The sequence below is a fragment of the Panthera pardus genome, unplaced genomic scaffold, assembly GCF_024362965.1.
Source record: "Panthera pardus isolate Hobbes unplaced genomic scaffold, ASM2436296v1 HiC_scaffold_16, whole genome shotgun sequence".
Taxonomy (NCBI): domain Eukaryota; kingdom Metazoa; phylum Chordata; class Mammalia; order Carnivora; family Felidae; genus Panthera; species Panthera pardus.
In genome coordinates, this window is record NW_026526721.1 from 5,582,775 (window position 1) to 5,602,517 (window position 19,743).

The following is a 19,743-nucleotide window of genomic DNA, read 5'->3' on the forward strand; positions in this document are numbered from 1 at the left end:
GTGGGTTGCGTTTTGCCCACCGAGAAGTTCTAAGCCCTGCTACCACAAATGCCACCTTCCGTGGGATGAGGGCCACTGCAAGCGTGACTTGCTGGTGGGTGTGCCATCTTCACTGGGCCGGAAGTCCCCGTGCCACCAGATTGAGTTTCCCCCAACCCGTTTCCCCAACACCCAGCACAGCACCCAGCATGCTGTGGGCACCCAATGCGTATTTGGTGAATACTCTTTAAAGACGGGAGCTGCTTTAAAACACTTTCCCCTGTGTCTGGCAGATGGCAAACCTCTATTAAATAGCAGCTTTCACTCTTACTCTAGCGCGCACCCAGTGCTTAGGGATCGAATGCCTCCAAAACCGTCGGTGTCGCCCATTTAAGAGTCCTCAGTGCGCGCGCCCCCCCCCCAGCGCTCCCCATAAGTTCCCTGAAGGCAGGAACTCTGGGATCGTGTGCCCCTAGGTCCCAACATCTAGCATGGTGCCTGTCATGTTGGGAGCACTCAGTAAATACTGATGGCACTTAATTTACCTGCGACCCAAATCTAAGAATCCTCTCCACGGCATTTCCAAATTACAAACTGATCGGGCTCTACATCACGCAGGTAGGAGAGCTCCTTCTCTGTGATGTGGCTGCAGTCAGGTTCCATCCATCTGTCATCCTCTCTTTCAGCCACACACAGGACCAGCCTGGTGGGTGGCTGAGATGTTCACGCAGCCCTGGAGCGCGGTGAACCCAGTTTGAGATAGAATGCGTCCCAGGAGAGTCACTGGGGAGGAACCCGGACTCCATGACCTCAGATTTCCAGGAGGGCCCTCCAGACGGTCCACCTCTTTCAGTGCGAAAGGCCTGGACAGAAGATCCGCGTTGGCAGCTGGCAGTAACTGTATCCACTGCTGTAAAAAAGCATGTTGGTCTGGGCTTTTCTCGTATTTGTTGCCTCCACATTAGATTTGGGGTGTATGAAAGGGACAACCATAATTTAAGATAGTTAATTTAAGGCTGCGTACATAGAAAACTGGTCCTTCAAATCACAGCTTAAATGTCACTTCCTCCAGGAAGCCTTCCCTGACCACCCATTTTATAGTGTGCTCCTTTGTCTACTCATAGAGCATCCTAAACGCCTTGGAACATTTGGTCGGCTTCTGACTGCTTCTTTAGTACCTGGATCCTCTACTGGGAAGATACTTAAGATCCGTCTCCCCTGCTGGGAAGTTGTCCCTCTGAGGGCTCTCTTGACCCCCTGGGGGACCCCTGTAATCCCCCTGCAGCCCTGTGCTATGAGCCTGCATCCCCCACAGCGAGCATCATACAAATGAAACTTGTAGTAAACATTTGTTAGCGTGTTGATTCTCATTCTCTGTTTTAAGCACTGAAATCACACCCAAAAGGCACTTTCCTCTACTCTTTGTTAATTTACGTGTGGCTGTACTTTGTGTTCTTAACAGAGCGGGTCCCTGCAAGCCGTCATTCCATCTGTGCTTGGACAGTCCCAGCAGTGGGAACTCACTAGCCCCAAGGAAGCACCATTCTGCCTTGACCCAGCCACGACTGTCAGAATTCTCACATTTCTTGCACCAACACAGACCTTCCTGAGTCCGGTGGCCCTCTTCCCACCCCTAAAACCTTTGGTCAAATGCTATCCCTTCCAGGATTTGAAGGCAGATGACTCTCTTGGTTTTCTGTTTAGCAGGAAAAAGAAAATATCCCAAGTCCCCTTACTGGTATCTCCTGCGACACCCTCCCGACCATCTCAGTCTGGCCATGCCAGTATCATCGAGGTCTGTTCATGTAGTTCAACCAGTTCCACTGGCTGCTTTGTCTTCCACGTTACTTGGTTCCTAATGACCGTTGCTTCTCCTCCGGATGGACACAAAGAACCCCTTCGCCAAACAATTCCAGCATCTCACTCTGTGTGTGCCGCCAGCTCAGCAGCTCACTTCCTTCCCCTCTTTGGAAGGTAGCCTGCCTCATGCCCACGTCCCCTCTTCTGGCACCCGTCTCCTCCTCCACCGTGCCCCACAGATTGCCCAGCGGACCCCAGTGCCTTGGCGTGCTCTCTTGTCCCAGAATGTAACCACCCAGCCCCCAGGAAGCACAAACTCTCTTATGCAGGTAGGTGCTGTCTTCCAGAACTTTCTTCTTTCTCCAGCCTCCCTTCTCCCTCTCACCCCAAGAACATTCTCCTCCATGGAGCAGACAGAGCAAAAGAGGCTTTCCCTATGTGCTACGTCTCCCTTCTATTAACTAATGCAGTGGAACTGGTCCTTCTCTGAGCTGCCTCTAAATTTTTAAGCATTTAGTGTCATTTTGTCTCCAGAAAAGCCCTTCTGGTCACCGTCATGCCTCCTGGTCTTTGGCCTCTAACAACGAACACTTCTTTAGATCAAGTTCACCCTTCTTAGGTTTGTCCTTGGTGATCTGCTGACCCCTGACTTAGGGTATTGGACCCCCAAGTGGGGCTCCCCAGCGAGCATCCCTAATCCCGTACAAGCACCCTGGTCCCTGTGGGCTCCCTCAGTCCTTTCCCACAGGGATTGCTTGGAGTTTCAGAGGCAGGAATATGACTGTGAACTCCTCCATCTCTCTGGGGCAGATCAGGGAACCCTGCCCACTTTGTCCAAGAACGCTTCTGACATGCCCTGTCTAAACCTCGTGCGCAGCCCTCCAGACCCTTGTTCTACATATCCATAGTCACTACATTCATTCTTGGCCAGAGTCCCCTCTCTTGTACTTGGCCAAACTCCTCGTCAGTCAGCCAAGTCACACACTTGTCAGAAAGCCTGCATCTGAACATAAGAGATGTTCAGCACGTGTCTAGAAAATTGAAACCCAATCTCATTAGGTGTTCTGCAGAGAATATGTGGAGGTGATATGCTACAGGAAAATGACCTGGAGCTTCAAGGTAACACAGGTGAGGTCAAAGCCCAGCCCCAGCTCAGAGCGGCCGTGTCAATGGCCTGAGTTTCTGGACCTTCACGATGAAAATAAAAATCCTTACCTCACCAGGATGTTGTAATAATTCAGCCAAATAAATGACTCCAAACTCTAGCCATGCATCAGAATGACCCAGAGAGAGCCTTTTTGTTTTCATTTATTTTAATTTTTCTTAATGTTTATTTTTGAGAGAGAGTCAGAGCGCAAGCAGGGGAGGGGCAGAGAGAGAAGGAGACACAGAATCCGAAACAGGCTCCAGGCTCTGAGCTGTCAGCACAGAGCCCGACGCGGGGCTCGAACTCACAGTCCACGAGATTGTGACCTGAGCCGGAGTCGGATGCTTAACAGAATTAACCACCCAGGCGCCCCAGAGAGAGGCTTTTTAAAAGTACAGGTTCCTGGGCACCATTACCCGGTGATTCTGATTCGGTAGGTCTGAAAGTGCCATTGTCAGAAAGCTCCAGGGTGTTTCCACTGCGCCCACACATTCGGGGACGGCAGGAGTCACATTTGTAAATTGCCCCGCACAGTACTGGGCGACCAGGTCCTACTCCACAAACACGAGTTCCCTGTGCCGCTGGTTGTTCTCTGGCTGCCGCCTTGACCCGCCGCACAAACCCATCGTCTGCCCTTCTCGGGGAGGCTGACCTCCAAGACTACAACACAGATTTTCTTCCCTCTGACCTCCCCTTGGCTTCACCCAGTGCCAGGCACAGAGAATGATCAGACAAGGATCCTGGCAGCCGCTGCGTTCTGTGTATGCAGCTTCTATTGGGCTCTTCTTCTGAGGTTCCAGCCCTGTCTGGACTCCGACCACGCTGTCCCATCCCTTGGCCCTCCCGACGCAGAGGGAGCAGCTCCACACTCTTGCTAGATGCTGGGAGTGTGAGCAACCTCTGCAAGCTCCTGTAGCCCAGCCCACACCTTGGCAAATGGTCCCTCGTGAACGATCTTCCAGCGTGACTTACAAACCCTCCTTACACTGCGTCCGTTCTCTGCATCCGGACAGCACCGTCCCCTTCCTCCACTGGGCAGGGAGAGCCGTGATAAATTCCCCTGACAATTTCATTCCTTGCCTCTTCCCGTCCGTGCCCTTAACCAGTCAGTACTCTCCATTCATGCCTGCATCCCAGGCCTCTCAGATTCCCCAGCCTGCATTTCTGCTTGTGACGTACCCCTAAGTTTCTGTATTTTGTCCGTGGTACACCCTTCCTAGTTGTATTTGCATTTCAGTGTGCATTTCCAGCCTCCCAAGTGCCGGGATCGCTCTGTGGTTGTTTGCAACGCCCAGGGTTGCATTCTCCAGCACACTCTGCTAATAATCCACGTCCTGCCTGTCCGCACGTCGGCGTCTGAGATCAGAAGCCGCATCTCCAAGCCCTGTCCCGACTCTTTTCTCCTGGGCAGTCACCTCCTTGTTTTTATTCCTCCTTTGATGCCGTATCATTTGCCAGAGGGTGTCTGGTGGATTGAACTACGCTTTCTTCTCCTTCTCCACTCGGTTACTTTCAAATCTTCCGGGATAAAACATTCTTTCTCATCTTCTTGACCTTCAGCTCAAAATCCACCCTGTGTTGTTTTGAGCCTTATTCTAATAATCATGATCGTTGACATCATCCTTTTTTCTGCCAAAGAGTAAGAACTGCAAGAAAGAAGCTAAAAACACCTTCTGCTTCCAGCCCATGACCCCCGGCCTTGGCCACGACCCCACGGACTACTCATGAATTGATTGGCAGGAGGAGGAGGTGGTCAGTGGATGTCACTATGCCTCTTCGGGCTCTCGGCCACCTCCCAGACACATCCTGGCAATTCCAGAAACCTCCACACGGCCCTGGGCAGAGCCATCAACCACCACAAGTATCTGCTTCCTCCCAGGGCTGGTTAGCTACTTTCTCTGTAGACGTCTTCTCCAGAAGGCTTGTTCCAGACGTCTTCTCCAGAAGGCTTGGCTTTCTCCTTTGCAGGACAAGGCTCGTGTCTACGTGTCAGGCCACTGGTACTTAATCCCCTCACTTCGGGCTCCTCTGTTGAAACCCACTCTTCCCTTCCACCATTGGAATTTTTGTACCAGCTTCTTCTACGTCCGAGTTCTTCTATCTTCAGTCTTCTTGACTCAAGTGACAGTTTTCCTTTTAGGTGCAATGGATATTCATTGTGCTGTGTTCTCTGATAAGATACAGCATTCCAAGGCCACCTTGGAGAAACCTATTTTGGTACAAGGTCCAGAAGACCTCTTAACATTCACGGCTACCTTTAGGCAGACCAGCCCTCTAAACGTCGTGCTCATCATTAACGTGGAAGGGGGAAACGAACCCAGGGCTCGGAGGTCTGTGTGTGTGCCATTTATGTATCTATCTGTTAAATACGCGCTTAATCGTGGCTTGTCTGCTGTGCATCAGGCACTGTGCAAACACTGGGGACACGGCATTGAACACGGCGAGCATGGTCTCTGCTGTCATGGAGCTCAGAATCCAGCAGGGAATGCAGAATCTCAGTGGGGTTCCTGCAAGCGAACGTCACCCTAGGGGACCCCGGGGGCTGTGGGAGTACATAAGCGTCATCTGTGTCCACCACCTCCTGTCTTTTTTCTCCCACAACTGATCCCATCTCTTCATCCCTCACCCCCCGCCCTTAACAACCGCCCAAATGTCTTCTGAAATAAGAATTGTTTGCTCCTTATTGGTTGAAGCCTAAATATCAGCAGGTACAAACTGTCACCTCTCCAATGCTCCCTCTTCACATGGGGCACAGGTTCTTGTTAATATTACTGTGGTTGAAAAAGAATCCCTACAATAAATTCTTTGAAAGTAAACATTGACGCCAGAGACTGAGATTCGTGTTTATGGAGGTATTTCACATTCACCCCTCTGCTTCTGGAGAAGGAAGGATCTGATATGGCTAGAGGTCTTTCTGCTCTTCAAATGCTTTTTAGAACCAGGGATTTGGGGGGGGGGGGGGCGCAGGGGGCAGTGCCTGAACCGTAATCCCCTTTGCTGTTCTGTACAATGAGTGCCTTGCTATGGCTGTTTACCGCCTCACTGACATGTGCTTTTACCGCGTGTACTGTCCTCCTTCATATCCACGGGCACATGGGTGGGGTTGCCTCCGAGGTCCTCCCGGACTCAGCCACCCACGGCCCTTGTCCCCGTCAGCGTGGGTAACGAGAGTATGATGTCCCCCTCTGGTGGCCAGCCCGCTGGAACACACTGGGAGCATTGCTTTGAGAATTCACTTAGAGTTGTTAACTTTTCTTTCTTCCCTTCCTCCTTCCTTTCTGTGTGTGTGTGTGTGTGTGTGTGTGTGTGTGTGTTTGATTCCTAGTTGTGAACTGTCAAAGGCAGAGAAAAAAAACTCACGTCTCTATCTCTTCTTTTTTGAAAAACAAAACCCAAAAGACTCCTGGGATTCTGCTCAGAGAACCAAAGATGTTTCCCCTCAACTGAACTCGGCCACCATCATTGACATCCACCCTTCCTCCACCTACAGCATCCGCATGTACGCCAAGAACCGGATTGGCAAGAGCGAGCCCAGCAACGAGCTCTCCATCACCGCGGACGAGGCAGGTGCGTGTGACCGGGCGAGGCCCACACCCCAGAGCCCCCCAGCTGGCCCTCAGGGCTCAGGCAGCTAACAAGGACTCAGGCCTTTGCCTGTGTCTGGCCTTTGAAGGGTTCCCTCCATGGCGCCAGGCCCTGTTAGAGACTCGGACAGTGCCTTGCCTCCTGCTTTGAAGGCGCTGCTCTTCAAATAAGACTTCGTTCAGGGTTCTCGTGTCCAAGAATTAAAAGGCAAACCTAGAAGACTAACAATCTGGTGATATTTAAAGAGCTGCACGACCACTTTTACGATTGCCTTTTACAGTTTACGGTTTACTTTTACAATTGTAAAAGCTGCCATTTTTACACTTCCTTGGTTTGGATGCATGGAGTCCAGGCTGACAGGAGAGCCTTGAGTGTATGTCTTGCCCAAGGCCCTACGCAGCCCAGGTGTGAGAGGATCGCTTCAGTAGAAAATGGCAAGAAAACTCTGTGCGTGAGGAGTTGGGGGGACAGTGGTAGGAGATATTTTGTTGGTTAGAAATGTCAATATTTCTATAGCACACTTTACTGTTCTTTTTCCTATTACAAAGAATTTCATAGTCAGTGTTAAAAATTAAGAGGCTAGGGGCTCTTGGGTGGCTCAGGCGGTTAAGCGGCCGACTTCGGCTCAGGTCATGATCTCGAGATTCGTGGGTTCGAGCCCCACGTTGGGCTCTGTGCTGCCAGCTCGGAGCCTGGAGCCTGCCTCCGATTCTGTGTCTCCCCCTCTCTCTGCCCCTCCCATACTCATGCCCTGTCTCTCTCTGTCTCTTAGTAATAAATAAATGTCAAAAAAAATTTTTTAAAAGAAAATTAAGAGGCTAGAGATCAGCAGTTTGTAGAAGGTAAAACTGCTTCCATAATCCCACCACCTAGAGCTACCAGTGAACATGGCGATACCACCTCATAAATCAGTCATCGCACACACACACACACACACACACACACACACACACACACGTGTGCACGCTCCCCCACATGCATGGCTACCAGGGGGTGAATTAACCAGTTTGTAGAGGACTGAGAAAGCTGACTGTCAACCCACCTCCTGGCAGGAAAAGGGGAAGGAAAACTAAGGAATCAAGGCCAGCTTCATCTCTTGGGAGGAAGAGTGTCCAGCCCCAAACCTAGCTTTTCTTTCTCTGCCTGAAATTGGAGATAATCAGCTACTACCCACCACTGCAATAAAGTTGGAAACTTAGTCTCAGATCCCTTCTTCATCACCAGGGTTAAGAGGATCATCCCCAAATGAGTGAGAGTCCACGGGAGATCTGTTTCAGCTTTCACCGGGGGAATTAGGACTGTTCTTGACTTTCTTCCTTCCACGCACTTCTCTTTGGCCCTCATTAGCGGCCTTCTGGAAGGACATCGCTTTTGTAAACCCTTAAGTACTCGTCTGTGATTCCTAATGATACCTTCCACCATCTACTTAATAAATCGTATCTTATTAGATCTTATATAGATCTTATTAGATAATAAGATAGATCTTATTATTAGTAATAAGAAATTTTCCATTTCTTATTACTACAAACACCACTGTGATGAACATCCTTTCTGGTATATCTTTTGACATTTAAGGCTATTTTTTAGGTGAAATTCCAGGAAGTAAGGTTGCTGGCTCAAAAAAAAATGCAAACACGTATTCTTCTGATTACATCAATACCGTCTTCTGTCAATACTGGGTTGGAATGGACAGCTCTTCCCGAACTAGAGATGAGCACTTTTTCTCAACCCAGGAACACATCAGTTCTTGAAAACCGTTTTTAAGGGCAGGCAATAGGATAGCTTTATGCTTGAGTGTCCGGGGCTGAGCCATTTCTATTACTTAGAAACTCGGTGTGATTGCTCATCTGCAAAACAGATGTAATGATGGCTTTCTCCTCCTGACCCCAACCGTGCGGGTCATCGGGGGGGGGGGGGGGGGAAGGCAGGCTGTGAAAGCACTCTGTAGGTCTCAAACAAGTGAGAAATGCGCATCAACACGCTCCTGCAGAAATAGAATTTTATTTAAATATTTCAACAACCCACTAACTTCCTGGAATGTCATCACGTTGTATATTTAGGGAAGACACACTGTCCCCAAAATGTAATCTTTGACGCACTGTGCAAACTTCTCCTTCCTTCCTAACGCTGCCCCGTCTTGACAGCCTTCTCAAGAAAACTGTATTTTCCCCTGGTGCATCTTGGGGCTGCCTTCCTGATCGCCGTTATGAATCCTGCTGCTTTTCTCTGGCTCTGCGTGGCCTCTGCTGCAGCTGGCCGTTGCCATGGCAGCGCGTCCCTCCGGGCTGGGCGGTCAGGCGAACAGCCGCGCCGGTCACCGGCCTGCAGTACAGATTCCCAGCATCTCTGCAGACGCTCAGATGCAGAAGCCACCTCCTTGGCTTCCAGGGCGGCCTCTTGGATTTTACCTGCACGCTGGCTGCTGTCGGCTGCTCCTTCCCGCCAGCCCCGCTCATTTACTATTCAGATGAGCGAAGGGAAGATGCAAGGAGAGGAGCAGGTGGAACAGAGTGAAGCTTCAAAACAGAATTTGGCTTTGTCTGGGTGCATAGGTTTTGTGGCTGGAATTTTAAAAAGCAGATTTTCTCAAGGGAGCCTGGGTGGTTCAGTCGGTTGAGCGTCCAACTTCCGCTCAGGTCACGATCTCGCGGTTCGTGAGCTGGAGCTCCACATCAGGCTCGCTGCCATCCGCACAGAGCTGCTTCAGATCCTCTGTCCCCCTCTCTCTCTGCCCCACCCCTGTCTGCATGCTCTCTCTCTCAAAAATAGATTAAAAAAACATTCACCTCTCAGGCAGTAAGAATCCTCAGATGGAAACTTCCGGAATCTGTAGACCCGCTCATTTTTATGGCGAGGCATTGCCCAAGTCTGAGGTACCGGGGGACATCGGTCAGTACCCACCTGGGTGGGGACATGAGTCGGGGAGGTGGTTAGTTAGGTCCGGGTCTCCCCACACCCCCTGTACTTGGAAGCTGCACTCGGCTTCCTCTGGCCCTTTGCTGCCCCCCACCTGCCATGCTGTGCATGTGTGCTGAGTCCTCTGTCTGGAAGGGCAACCAAGTTCCCGTCTCCCTGGATGACATTAGTGCTCCTCCCCAGCACAAGCAGGAGTCCTTCTGGCAGTTGCCTTTGAGGCATATCATCATTTCTCCATGGAGCTCAGTGTCCCGGATGATGCCGTGACCCCCCTCATCATCAGGGGCTACATGCTGCTCAGGTCTCATTCTTCATGTGTGGCTGGCACAAGGCAGACCTTTCATGGAATTCTGATGTGGGAGGAATATTCATGAAGATGCCTCACACGATTGTGTTAGAGTGGGTATAACGGTGAACCCCCTGTGTGTGCGATGAGGATATATTTGCACTGAAGCTTTGAAGGGCCTCATGAGGAGAGAAAAGGAGAGGGGCACCTGGGTGGCTCAGTCGGTCAGGCGTCTTCACTCAGGTCATGATCTCACGGTTTGTGAGTTCGAACCCCGCGTCGGGCTCTGTGCTGACGCTCCGAGCCTGGAACCTGCTTCAGATTTTATGTCTCCTTCTGTCTCTGTTCCTCTCGCACTCGCACTCTGTCTCTCTCTCTCTCTCTCTCTCTCAAAAATAAGTAAAGATTAAAAAAAATAAAAGAAGAAAATTAGAGAGAGGCAAAAGGGAAGAAGGGGTGGAAGGTGGAGGAAGAGGAAGCCACATGTGTCCGAGCACCAGCTAAGACACGGGCATCACCAGAGCCAGCAGCCTGAGATTCCTGACCCTGTCCTGATGGGCTGGGCCTTGTTCCCGGTCACAGACTGCAGCCCACAGCACAGCAGGCCCGAGTGTGTGTTCGGCTCGGGTCTGCCTATTAGCGTGCCAATCTTTGAATTTAGGTGTCAGTTTTTAAAATCTGGAAAACTCAGATCAAAATCTAGTAACAATTCCTCCTGAGTGCCTGCTTGTCAAGAATCAGCTGGGGCCAAGGGTACAGAGGTTACCTGGAGGCTGACCATATACTCCCCTGAGTTCATCATCGCCCCACCCTTCTTTCATGTAACGGTTCAGCAAATTACAGCCCATGAGCCAAATCCCACTTACAACCCTCAAGCTAAGAATAGGTTTTTCATCTTAAAAAGAAGAATATGTCACAGAGACCTCCTGTGGCCTGCAAAGCCTAAATATTTACTACTTGTCCCCTTACGTAAAAAGTTTATAGATCCCAGGGGCACCTGGGGGCTCAATTGGCTAAGTGCCTAACTTCAGCTCAGGTCATGATCTCACGGTTCGTGAGTTCAAGCCCTGCATCGGGCTCCGTGCTGACATCTTGGAGCCTGGAGTCTGCTTCCAATTCTGTGTCTCCCTCTCTCTCTGTCCTTCCCCCACTTGTGCGCGCGCTCTCTCTCGCAAAAGTATTAATAAATAAAATTGTTTTAAAAGTTTACAGATCCCTAATTTAGGCCGTGGTGGGAATGTGGGTTCTGGACTCCTGCTGTATCTTCCGTCACAAAGCCTAGTGCGGAAGGTGTCACTGCCACCTACACAGTGTCCTTACCCAACATTAGAAAATAGCACGGTTCCAATGCCACAGTCCCAAGTGTGTTTTCATGTGAGGGCTCACAGATGCGTTTGTCAGACACCCTGGTATATGCTTGACATGCATCAGGGGTCTCACTGTCTAGAGCTGTCTTCCTGACTTCCCTCAGCAGCCTCTAGCCCCTCAGAGAGCAGAAGGAGAGAGAGGAAGTAGGGACACAGGCAAGAGTTAATGGGATTAGATCCTAATGGACCGGAGGCGCACTGTCTTACCAAGTTCCTTCAACACCGATCGTCGCGTCACGTCCACAGCTGACCCTCACCCAAGACCAGCTTCCCCATTAGCAGCTGTGCTCCGAACGCTATGTGTCACCAGCGCCGGTGCCCGAGGTTGGGTGGCTGATCCCTTCACTGTCTTTGTTATGAAACTGCCCATAGAATGCAGAAGTTCAGATATGCAGGAGCTCACAGAGAAACCACTGAATTTTTTTCCAGACGCACCAGAGGAGAGAAGGTCAGGATGACGGAAGGGTCACCACATGGAGTCGCTGGGTTTCCATTGGATCTGGTGCTAAGTTAACAGCCCTGGGCGTCAGGCTTGATCACAGTCCAGAGAAACAAGATGTGATCCAGAGGAAGAGTGTCCTCTTTGTGCTGAGCTGGGGGCTGAGAGGGAGAGGATATGATGAGGGCTTAAGGAATAAAAGGCATCCACGTGTAACAGTATACATGAAGGTCAGTGCACAGTAGGACCCAGTGTGGCATCAACCGTGTTCTTCCAGAAGGCGGTCAAGTGCACAGCGTCTGCCCACAGGGAAGAACCGGGCACGCCCTGCCGCTGAGCCTTTAGCAATCTGCCCCCGTGGCTGTCGTTTTTCTTCAGCTTCCACTGAAAGACTTTGAGAATTAAACCAAACAAATCATTGGCTGCCTCGCTGTCCCTCATCCATGCCCTATAGTCCCTCACTGGCTAACCTAGAATGTTCTAGAATGGTTTGGAATGTTCTTCCCCCTCCTCCCACAACTCCTCAGGTGTTTGGTCCAACCCACTGCCTGCTCAAGCATACTAGGTCCCCTCCCTTCCTCAACATTCTCATTTTTTAAAAATAGCATCACTCGCCATCCACATAGCATATAATCTACCAATTTATTTTGTTTATGAGCTATTTTTAGTCCCTCCCACAAGGTCAGGAATAGTTGCCTGTTTGGTTCATTGCTGCATCCCAGCCACCTAGAATACTGTTTGGCACATAATAAGTCTTAAATTAAAAAGTTAAATTAATAAACTATTCACTTGATAAATAGTTATTAAGTGAATTCCTTTTTTTCCCATGTAGGGGTCAACTGTTCTTTGGTTAATTTGATTTTTATTAAACACTGTCTTTGTCTCCTTCTCCCAGCAAAGAACATTGCTCTCATGCCCAATACCTCCATCAGAAGTGAATGTGTGGTAGAATTGTGCAGTTGCCCCTCGGACATTTTTTTTCCTTATTTTTTTATTTTTCTTAAGTAGGTTCCATGCCCAGCATGGAGCCCAGTGCGGGGCTTGAACTCAGGCCCTTGAGATCATGACCTAAGCTGAGATCAAGAATCAGACACTCAATACACTGAGCCACCCAGATGCCCCCCCAACTTGGACATTTTTTAACCCCATTTTTATATCTAGTCCTTGCCTACTTTTGGACCTGTGCAGAGTAAGCCCTCAGTAAATTCCCCAGTAAGGGAACCAGAGGTGGAAACTTGGAACAGATTCCCACTGGGATGGTTCAGCCAGGTTAAATGATTGATTTGGTTCCAAGAGTCTGAATAAAGCCAGGAGATGGCTTTGTGGAGGAGAGAATATTCCGAGGGTAGAGGGGTGTGCCACAGCTGGAGTCTTGGTATCTGCTGATGGGAAGTGAGAGAGAGGACTGTCTGTGGAGACTGTCCATTGAGAGCCACAAGGGGTCAGGTTAGCAGGATGAAGGAGAGGGGCTGTGTCAGGAGGCAGGGATGAGAGGCCAGCCCTGGTGCCCGTAAGAGGAAATCAAGAGCAGAGGTCTGCGTGTCTGGAAGTTAGGAAGGGTCCGTCATCATTGTGTCTTGAGCCAGACAGAATTAGTAAAGGCTGCCTTGCCTAGGAAAAACATGAGGAACTGAAATATCATTTTCACTTACTATCGTTTTGCAGGTTGAACAGTTTGGGCTTCTATAGAAATACAAAGAGTGTTTGTTTTGAAAAATCACATTCATTCTTAATTCTTACCTCCCAGCTTGCAAGAAAAAGCTAGAAAAAAGAAGAAACTATGCTTTCTATATATAGTGATAGCTTCAGTTCAAGAGCATGTACATAAATTCTTAAATGTCAGATGTCAACACGATTTTCAAAGTTAGTTAAATAAATGAGGACCTAGTGGTTGATCTTGAATACTTTCAGCATTTGGGATTTCAATCTGCCTTGGATTATAACTTTACAGAAATCCTCTGTTTGCCATGAGATGAAGACTCGGGGGCTAATTACAGCTCAGGAAAGCATGCAAATTCCAAAAGCAGACTAATTTTTTCAATAAAGGTTTTTCCTATAATGCTTTAGAAACTTAGAGTGGAAAATTCAATGCTCAAAAAACCAAAAATGCGTCCTAGTTTAATTGGGCATGGCGCTAATGTGTGTGTGTGTGTGTAGGTTGTTCTTTCCTCCCTTGTCTTTTTTTTCTATTACTTTGTTTGTTTGTTTGTTTTTAATGTTAATTTATTTTTTGAGAGAGAGAGAGAGCATGAGCATGAGCAGGGGGAGGGGGCAGAGAGAGAGGAAGACACAGAATCCGAAGCAGGCTCCAGGCTCCGAGCTGTCAGCACAGAGCCAGACGTGGGGCTCGAACTCACGGAGCATGAGATCATGACCTGAGCTTAGTCACACGCTTAACCGACTGAGCCACCCAGGCACCCTTCTATCACTTTATTTTTAAGAGAGGGGAGGTCAGAAACCATTCCCTTCAGAGAATAGGCCAACCAATAAATGAGTTACTAACAAACCACTAGGCTACATAAAAAGGTGCCATGTTCTTAAACATGGTCAGGTCTGTCCTAGAGACGGGGACTGGGGTGGGGGGGCCTTCGGAGAGTAAGGGACCAGCCTGGAAAAACAAATCCTCCCCAGTTCATGACTGCATTATTGACTTCATGTTTTCTGATAAAATCCAGGCCATTTTATAAACACTGTCCTCACATCTTTGTTTTTAAGCCTGACTACATGTCGTCAAGGATGTGAAGCCTGAGACTGTGTGCCACCACACCACAGGCCACGGCCCAGACACACCCAGAGGACGCAGAATGCGGGGCTGTCCCCACACTGTCTCCTGTGCCTCTCAAATGGGATCCTCATGAAATCTGATGTAGCACAATTAAATTAAAATAATTCGGCACCAGTATATAGCTGTCAGACCTCAAAGTAATTTTTCCAAGAAGGATTTTCAGGCCCGAACCCCGTGCTTCCTGATAACCACAGAATCATCAATGTGGGAGAAACCTGTCCCACGGGTATTCATTGGAGCTGCTGTGGAAGGCTCCTGCATTCAAGGCCTGACCCTGTGAGCAGAATCTAGGTGCAGAGCTATGACAACCATTATGGCAGGTGGCTGGAGGCCAGCCCCTCCCTTGGTCCCTGCTCTGGAGTCCCCTTCAGTGCTAGCACATTGCTTTCATTGGAGGATCATCGATGGATCCAAGAGGCCACAGCACCCATGGCGAACCAACCGTCCCCATGACCTGCTGGGGAGAGAGAACTGTGCTCTTTGTTTCAGTGTCTGCACGTTTCTTTCCCCTTCAAAGCGGGGACTTGCTCTGGACCCGGATCGGGAGGCTGTTCAGCTTAGAGTCCACTAGGGGAAGACAGTCTACGTGTGTACCCAGCACCACAGTGACTGTGACGGTCCCGATGCTGAGATGGGGTGCACTGTGGGCATCACACAGGTGCAGGCAGGCAACACTGACAGAGGGAAAAGAAAGCTCCGGGGGAGAAGGTCAGATCTGCCTAGGGCAGATGTGGTTGGATTCCACTGAGATGTTGGTGGCAGCTGAGACATGAGGGTGCGTGGGGGATGGGGGTGCAGAATGGAAGTGTGCAGAAGGAGGCAAGACACAGGACACAGAACACCGGGAAGTCAGTATGATGACTGAGTGGTTTGAAGGCTGCTCTCGGCCCATGTCCCCTTTGAAACTGGCACCAGGGGCGCCTGGGTGGCTCAGTCGGTTAAGCGTCCGACTTCAGCTCAGGTCACGATCTCACGGTCCTCGAGTTCGAGCCCCGCATCGGGCTCTGGGCTGATGGCTCAGAGCCTGGAGCCTGCTTCCGATTCTGTGTCTCCCTCTCTCTCTGCCCCTCCCCCATTCATGCTCTGTCTCTCTCTGTCTCAAAAATAAATAAACGTTAAAAAAAAAAAATTTAAAAAAAAAAAAAAGAAAGAAACTGGCACCAGCCATAGATGAGGGGCTGGAGCAGGCTGTCGGGTGAGGCTGAGAGCCTCCGTGGGGACAGCGGCCGACCAAGCACAGAAAGGAGACCCACAGGGCAGACCTCAGGGCTGGCGTGAGCAGGACGGAAGGAGGCATGGGGGAAGGAAGCCAAGTGCAGACTCAACTCCTCTCTCTCTCTCCCGGCCCTTGTAAACATTTCCAGCTGCTCATTGCACACCCGGTATCTCCAATTCCCTCCTGGTTCATATTTCTAAAGCGAGAGGAACCATTTTTTCTGGAAAATCGTCTTCCCCTCTTGGCATTCTTACTCTCTCCTGGTCCCACCAGCCCTGGCCTCTGGAGTCAGCTCCCTACCCCCGCTTCTCCCCCCTGTATGGAGTCATAGGGTCCTGTGGTCCGTCCTCCAGTAGAAGTTGGGTGCCAGCTTCTTCCTGCCCAGTGCACTGCTCACCCCAGCCCACCTGCACACTCCGTCTGCACCTGTCGGTGGCCTCATGAAGGCCCACACATGATCTTCTCCCCATGTCATGTTCATGTGCCAAACTGGGGGTCCCTGCTCCTCTGTGCTGTATGGGGCACGCTTTTCCGCAGGCCATTCCTCAAGCCTGTGTGTTCCTAAAGCCCACGGCCCTCCTTCCTGCTCCAATTCTGACTTCCTGACCTTGCCTCTTATGATTTAGCTGGGAAAATGCAATCAGGTTTGAGCCTGCTTCCCTCACCCAGCAAGTCCCCCGAAAGCATCCCCATTCTTTCTTCCCTCCTCCCACCCGGAGGTGGTTGCTCCGACGCCCCCTGGGACCCCTACCACCTCTGCTCCTGATACAGCCCTTGCGTCTGTGCTCACGTTATTCCTTCAAGTGTACCTTTTCTTTTCATTGTGTGAATTTCCCCCTTTACTTCCCCTTATGCAAAACACTCAATGGTAATAACTATTATTGCTTGTATTTACAGAGTCCATGATTTTCACAGCAATCCTAGGACATGCATTTTATTGTCCTGTTAAATAACGAGGGAAACAGACAGAGAATTAAGTCACCTGCAAAGTACCACACAGCTACTAAGTGATAACAGCCAGAATTTGAACTCAGGCAGAAAGACCTAGACACCCACCAGCTTGGCAACTCCATCCGAGTATGGCTCACGCTTCTCCTGAATCAAGGGAAACAGGTTTCCCTTGACCTCCCCTCTCCCCTGATCTGACCTTTATCTTAGCCCTGCCATTGACTTGCGAACCCTTCAGACCAGTTCACATTCACTGTTTCTGCTTTCTTACCTGCCACGTGCTCCTTCCCCTGCCGCAAAGGGGCATCTCCAAGTCCATAGATGTGGCCCTTGTGCAGCTCAGCAGGGATCACAGAATTGTCATTCTGACAGCACGTTTGCATCCGAGGGGGTCTCTTCCTCGGAGTCCTGGGTTACCAGTTGCTTCCACTTCTCGGAAGACACTTGAGTATCTGGTCTGCCGTACGGTGGGTTTTCTCCCAGAGCGTGCATTCGCCGTTCTGATAACACGCGAACTCTCGGCGGACAAAAATATTTTCCGCCTCTGAGTTCTACGCCGTGTGCTTAGTGCCGGCACGTCGCTCACGCTAAGTGACCGACTGGAACTGGAATGTAATCGGAATCTCTACAACCGTTGAAAATAAGGTGATGCGACTTGCACGCTTTGACTCTTCAACTTTGCTTCTTCCGCCTTCCAAGGCGACAGACTTTGGGTAACGAGAGTTTTTTAGTCAGAGAGTGCGAAAAACTAAAGTCGTCTAAGAGACTCAAAGGCAGACGAATCCCGATTTTTTTGCTTTGCCCCAATAGCTCTGAACAACCTGCGTGGCCCCAATACCATGTCGCTAAACACGAGCTTCCAAGGGAAAGAGAGGGCGCTCCAACAGCCACCGCAGAGGTTTATAAAAGAAATGCTGTTTTTCAACTTCCTGTTTTACCTGTGAACTTGCTCAGACTTAGGGTTTATTAATCACGTCGTCAAAGGCGTGGTGAGGAGGCGACAGAAGGACGCGTCTCCAAGGTTCATTGTTCCTGGGACTGGGTAAACACGGGGTAAGTTTAGGACCCAGTGACTCTGCCAAATTGATTTGCTCCCTGAAGCTGCAAACACGTTTCTCTGTGCTTCCGGGGGGTGTGGCGGGGGGCAGGGGGTGTGGCGGGGGGCGGGGGGGGGGGCGCGCCTTCTGGGCCTGCGTGTTGTGTAGACTTCAGTCGGTTCTGGAACTCGGCTCTAACGGGCCTGTGGGCTTTGGTCTTCACAGCTCCTGACGGCCCACCTCAGGAAGTCCACTTGGAGCCCATCTCATCTCAGAGCATCCGAGTGACCTGGAAGGTAAAAACACTTGCATTCCTGACGCTTTTTGCGCGGGGTGTGCCCTTCACTCGTGTTAAGGGGTAGGATGCCGAGGCACTCACATTTCGTACGACTTCTGTTTTGCGAAATGAGATTAACAGCCCTTTTCTTGAAATCGAATATGTGTATCCCCGTTTTGAACACTCGTGCGGCCGATTCTGTACCCACAAAGAGCGAGGTCGTTTTGCCTTGTTTCCACGTGTGGAATTTGATGGAGTCCTAAGAGCTGGTCTCCACACAAAGAGTGAAACAGATGTGGCCGGCGCGTCTCATTTCTGTCCGGTGGGGCGGGGGGCTTTTTCTAGTGGCTTTTCTCCCAGCGGCACATTAGAGACTGGCACAAAGCCCACTGAGCCGGTGGAATGGACCCCTGCCGGCACTGTTCCACCAGCTCGCGGCGTCCCGGACAGTGCCCGTCACGTCCCCTCAGGGAGCCAGGTGCCATCCGAGGCAGCAGTGGCCGCAAGTGGCCACAGGTGCGGACCGGCCGCTGGCCAGCCGGTCGTGGGGAGACACAGCTTGAGCGACAAACTGAACAGCTGCCCACTGGGCACAATTTCGTCTGGCTGGCATGTTTTTTCCTAGCAAAGCTGTTGGCGGAGGAAGCAGAGTTGGTGAATGTCCTGGAACAAGCTGGTCACAAGCGGCCCGTTGGGTGCACTGCCCGACGTCACTAACGTGGTGGGGGAAACTGTCTAGGGGATTAGTCATCCCTCGATGTGCTCTTACCGTTGATGACTGTAGGTCCAATCCCTTCTATCCAGAATATTCTTGCTGGAGCCAACTTGTGTAAGTTGCACTGGCTCTTCCAGCTCTGGTTTCCCTCCCTGCATTCCATCTCAGAGGAGAAGTCGACAACCACAGCGGGGTCCTTAAGGGGCTCGCCCCTGAAACCCGGGAAGACCTCACTCATCACACCTGCTGTTGCTGTTTTCCTTCCGGTCCCAGCTCCTTAGAAAAGTGAGCTAGCTGCGTCCATAACACCAAAGGATCCTTGTTGTCATGGTGGTGTTGACGCACTTTAAGGCCACAAGCCCTCCTGCGGCGAGCTCTTACATCCCCTAGCCAGTGCTGTGGCTCCGGGGGACAGCAAGCCAGGACCGTTTAGCCAGACGGACAGTGCAGGCCAAGCAGCATGGGACGGGGGTGGTGTTTGTCTCTGTGAGCACGTCCGCCAGCTGCGAGCATCACACGCTGTGTAATAAAAGGCACTCAGCAAGCCGTAGCCCCGTACGCATCCCGGCCAGGCTACAGACGGAATGCTGACTCACTCGGGCTCAAAGGCTCTGTGAGGCTTCCTCCACTGGCCCTGCAGCATCTCACACTTTGCCACCGGAAAACACCAGCTATTCCTGCGGTCCCTAAAGCGTTCTGGTCCCTCATGAGAAAAGTGTCTGTCCACAGAGCTCCTACACCGAAAAATGGAAACTTTTGAGACTTTAAGAGGCATTGCGTCCTTTCTGCCTCTAGAAGAAAAAAAAAAGCCAAAATCGGTAAATTGCAGTTACATTTCTTCTTAGTGTCAAAAGAATGACCATGTTGTGGGCTCTTAGAAGAAAGCCTCGCTTCCGTTAGGTCATGAGCCGATCGTAATGCATGGTTCAGTGTTTTCCCTCGGAGCAGCGGGCCGACGTTGTGTGGCCCGTCAGCACGCGGACAGGTGCACAGGTGACTTAACAGACCGAACGAGGTAAGGGCCACCGTTCGCTGGCTTGGCATTTCCTGTTGGCCTGATTATGTAATGGAAGTGCGTCCCCGATTCAACTGAATTGTGCTTTTATCTGCAACCCAAAATATATGTAAAGGATGATACATTGGAGAAAATATGCCTTGATGTTATTATGGTGTAGAAGTCCCAGATTTATATCTTGTGTACGGAGACTGATCAGAAAAGGGAAGAGAGAAGGAAGTAAAGAAAGAA

The 19,743-nt window shown here is 50.5% G+C and overlaps 1 protein-coding gene across 2 annotated transcripts in view; it reads left to right on the forward strand.

Annotated features, from left to right (window-relative positions):
• Positions 1-19,743, forward strand: part of DSCAM (DS cell adhesion molecule) — a 699,778-nt gene that overhangs the window by 623,328 nt on the left and 56,707 nt on the right. The window contains exons 15-16 of one of the 2 annotated variants that reach the window (XM_053903059.1): positions 6,326-6,493; positions 17,731-17,801. In XM_053903059.1, coding sequence (XP_053759034.1) covers positions 6,326-6,493; positions 17,731-17,801 — 239 coding nt within the window. The remainder of the gene's footprint in view (positions 1-6,325; positions 6,494-17,730; positions 17,802-19,743) is intronic. The other variant, XM_053903060.1, reaches the window with a different exon arrangement.